Raw genomic sequence first — 1,372 nt, 5'->3', positions numbered from 1 at the left:
GTTCAGACTTCTGTTCCTTATTTTTCAGTTTGCTTGCAATAGGGAGTTCCAAACACACTGGCCCCTTTAATTTTCTTACACTGTACTTCTTTGGAATTTGATGGAGTAAAAAAAAAAAAACCCTTATAGCATGAAACAAAACAAAAAACTGCTAAGAATAGATATTTCCATGAACCTTGCTAAGGTAAAATTGAGAGCCTTACAATCACTACTCCAATTAGAAAGAAAGGTATTCTCCCCTCCTCATCTGTAAACATGCCAGGTTTTATTTTATCACTACAGAGCAGTGAACTCTATACAATCCCCACTTCCTCCTGTTTCCCTAGGAATTCATGGGGAATTGATAGACATATGATCTAGCCTTTTGAACAATAAGCAGGAAATAACCAATGACTTTGGTAGCTAAGAACTTCAGATGTTTCTTCTCACAAACATGGGCAAGTCTTGGTAGCAAGAGAGCAACGGAGTTCTTGTTCTGCTTCCTCTTTTATCTGGTTTACTGTGTCTACCCAGTTTGTCCACCAACAGGATAATCTACACCACAGATATAGTCAGCTTCATCCTCAGGCTGAATGTTGGAGATGGTTAAGTAGCGATCAGCCCCTGAGCTGGAGCCAGAGAAGCGATCAGGGATCCCATCTCCCTTCATGCTGCTTCCATCTTGCTTAAGCCACATCAAATATTTAGGAGCCTTGTCTGGCTCTTGCTGGTACCAGCTAATGTAGTAGGTGCTGTGCTGACTACTCAAGGTGCAGGTGAGTTTGACTGAGGCTCCCAGGGAGGCAGAGGCAGAGGGTGACTGAGTCAGCACAGGTTGGGAGAAAGACCCTGAAAATAGAGAAACACATTATATCCTGGGGTCAGAAAAGAGGGAAGAATACATCTGGCTATGAGATGATTTCCCTGAACAGGGATCAGGGTAGAGATAACTCTCCTGACCTGTACAATGAAGGAGGACGAAGAGGAGAGGAATCCAGGCCATGGTGCAGACACCACTGAGCTCTGCTGAGACAGACATGGTGTGGGTCTCTCTTATCCTTCAACATTTCTCAAAAAACTACCACAGCCCTTTATGCAAATTTGTCTTGGTCAACCAAATCCCTTCTTATGTGTGTGTCCATCAAAAGCCTGGATGTCACTTCCTGCCTGAGTTTGCCCAAGAGACTACAGTGGCCTCAGCTGCTGGGCCTGTTTAATCCTGAGCAGTTATAAAGTTATAGATATTTGTGTTTTCAGTTGACAATCTCCAGCTTCTTCATTGGAACATGCATTCCCCCAGTGAAGAGGTTCGTGTCTCTCATGACTGTGTCAGTGATACTTTTCCAAGACTTTGACCACTAAGCATATTTTAATCAAGACCAGGATTTTCTTC

At 43.3% G+C, this 1,372-nt stretch overlaps 1 gene segment (V, D, J or C); it reads right to left on the bottom strand.

Annotated features, from left to right (window-relative positions):
- Positions 1-505: 505 nt before the first annotated feature.
- On the bottom strand, positions 506-982 carry LOC106144388. The segment is given in 2 exon segments: positions 506-828; positions 940-982. Coding segments are annotated over 2 exon segments (366 nt in total).
- Between the last annotated feature and the right edge of the window lie 390 nt (positions 983-1,372).

Source organism: Microtus ochrogaster, unplaced genomic scaffold, assembly GCF_000317375.1.
Source record: "Microtus ochrogaster isolate Prairie Vole_2 unplaced genomic scaffold, MicOch1.0 UNK43, whole genome shotgun sequence".
Taxonomy (NCBI): Eukaryota; Metazoa; Chordata; class Mammalia; order Rodentia; family Cricetidae; genus Microtus; species Microtus ochrogaster.
The sequence above is the reverse complement of the archived record's forward strand: the minus strand, read 5'-3'. Positions and strand labels throughout refer to the sequence as shown.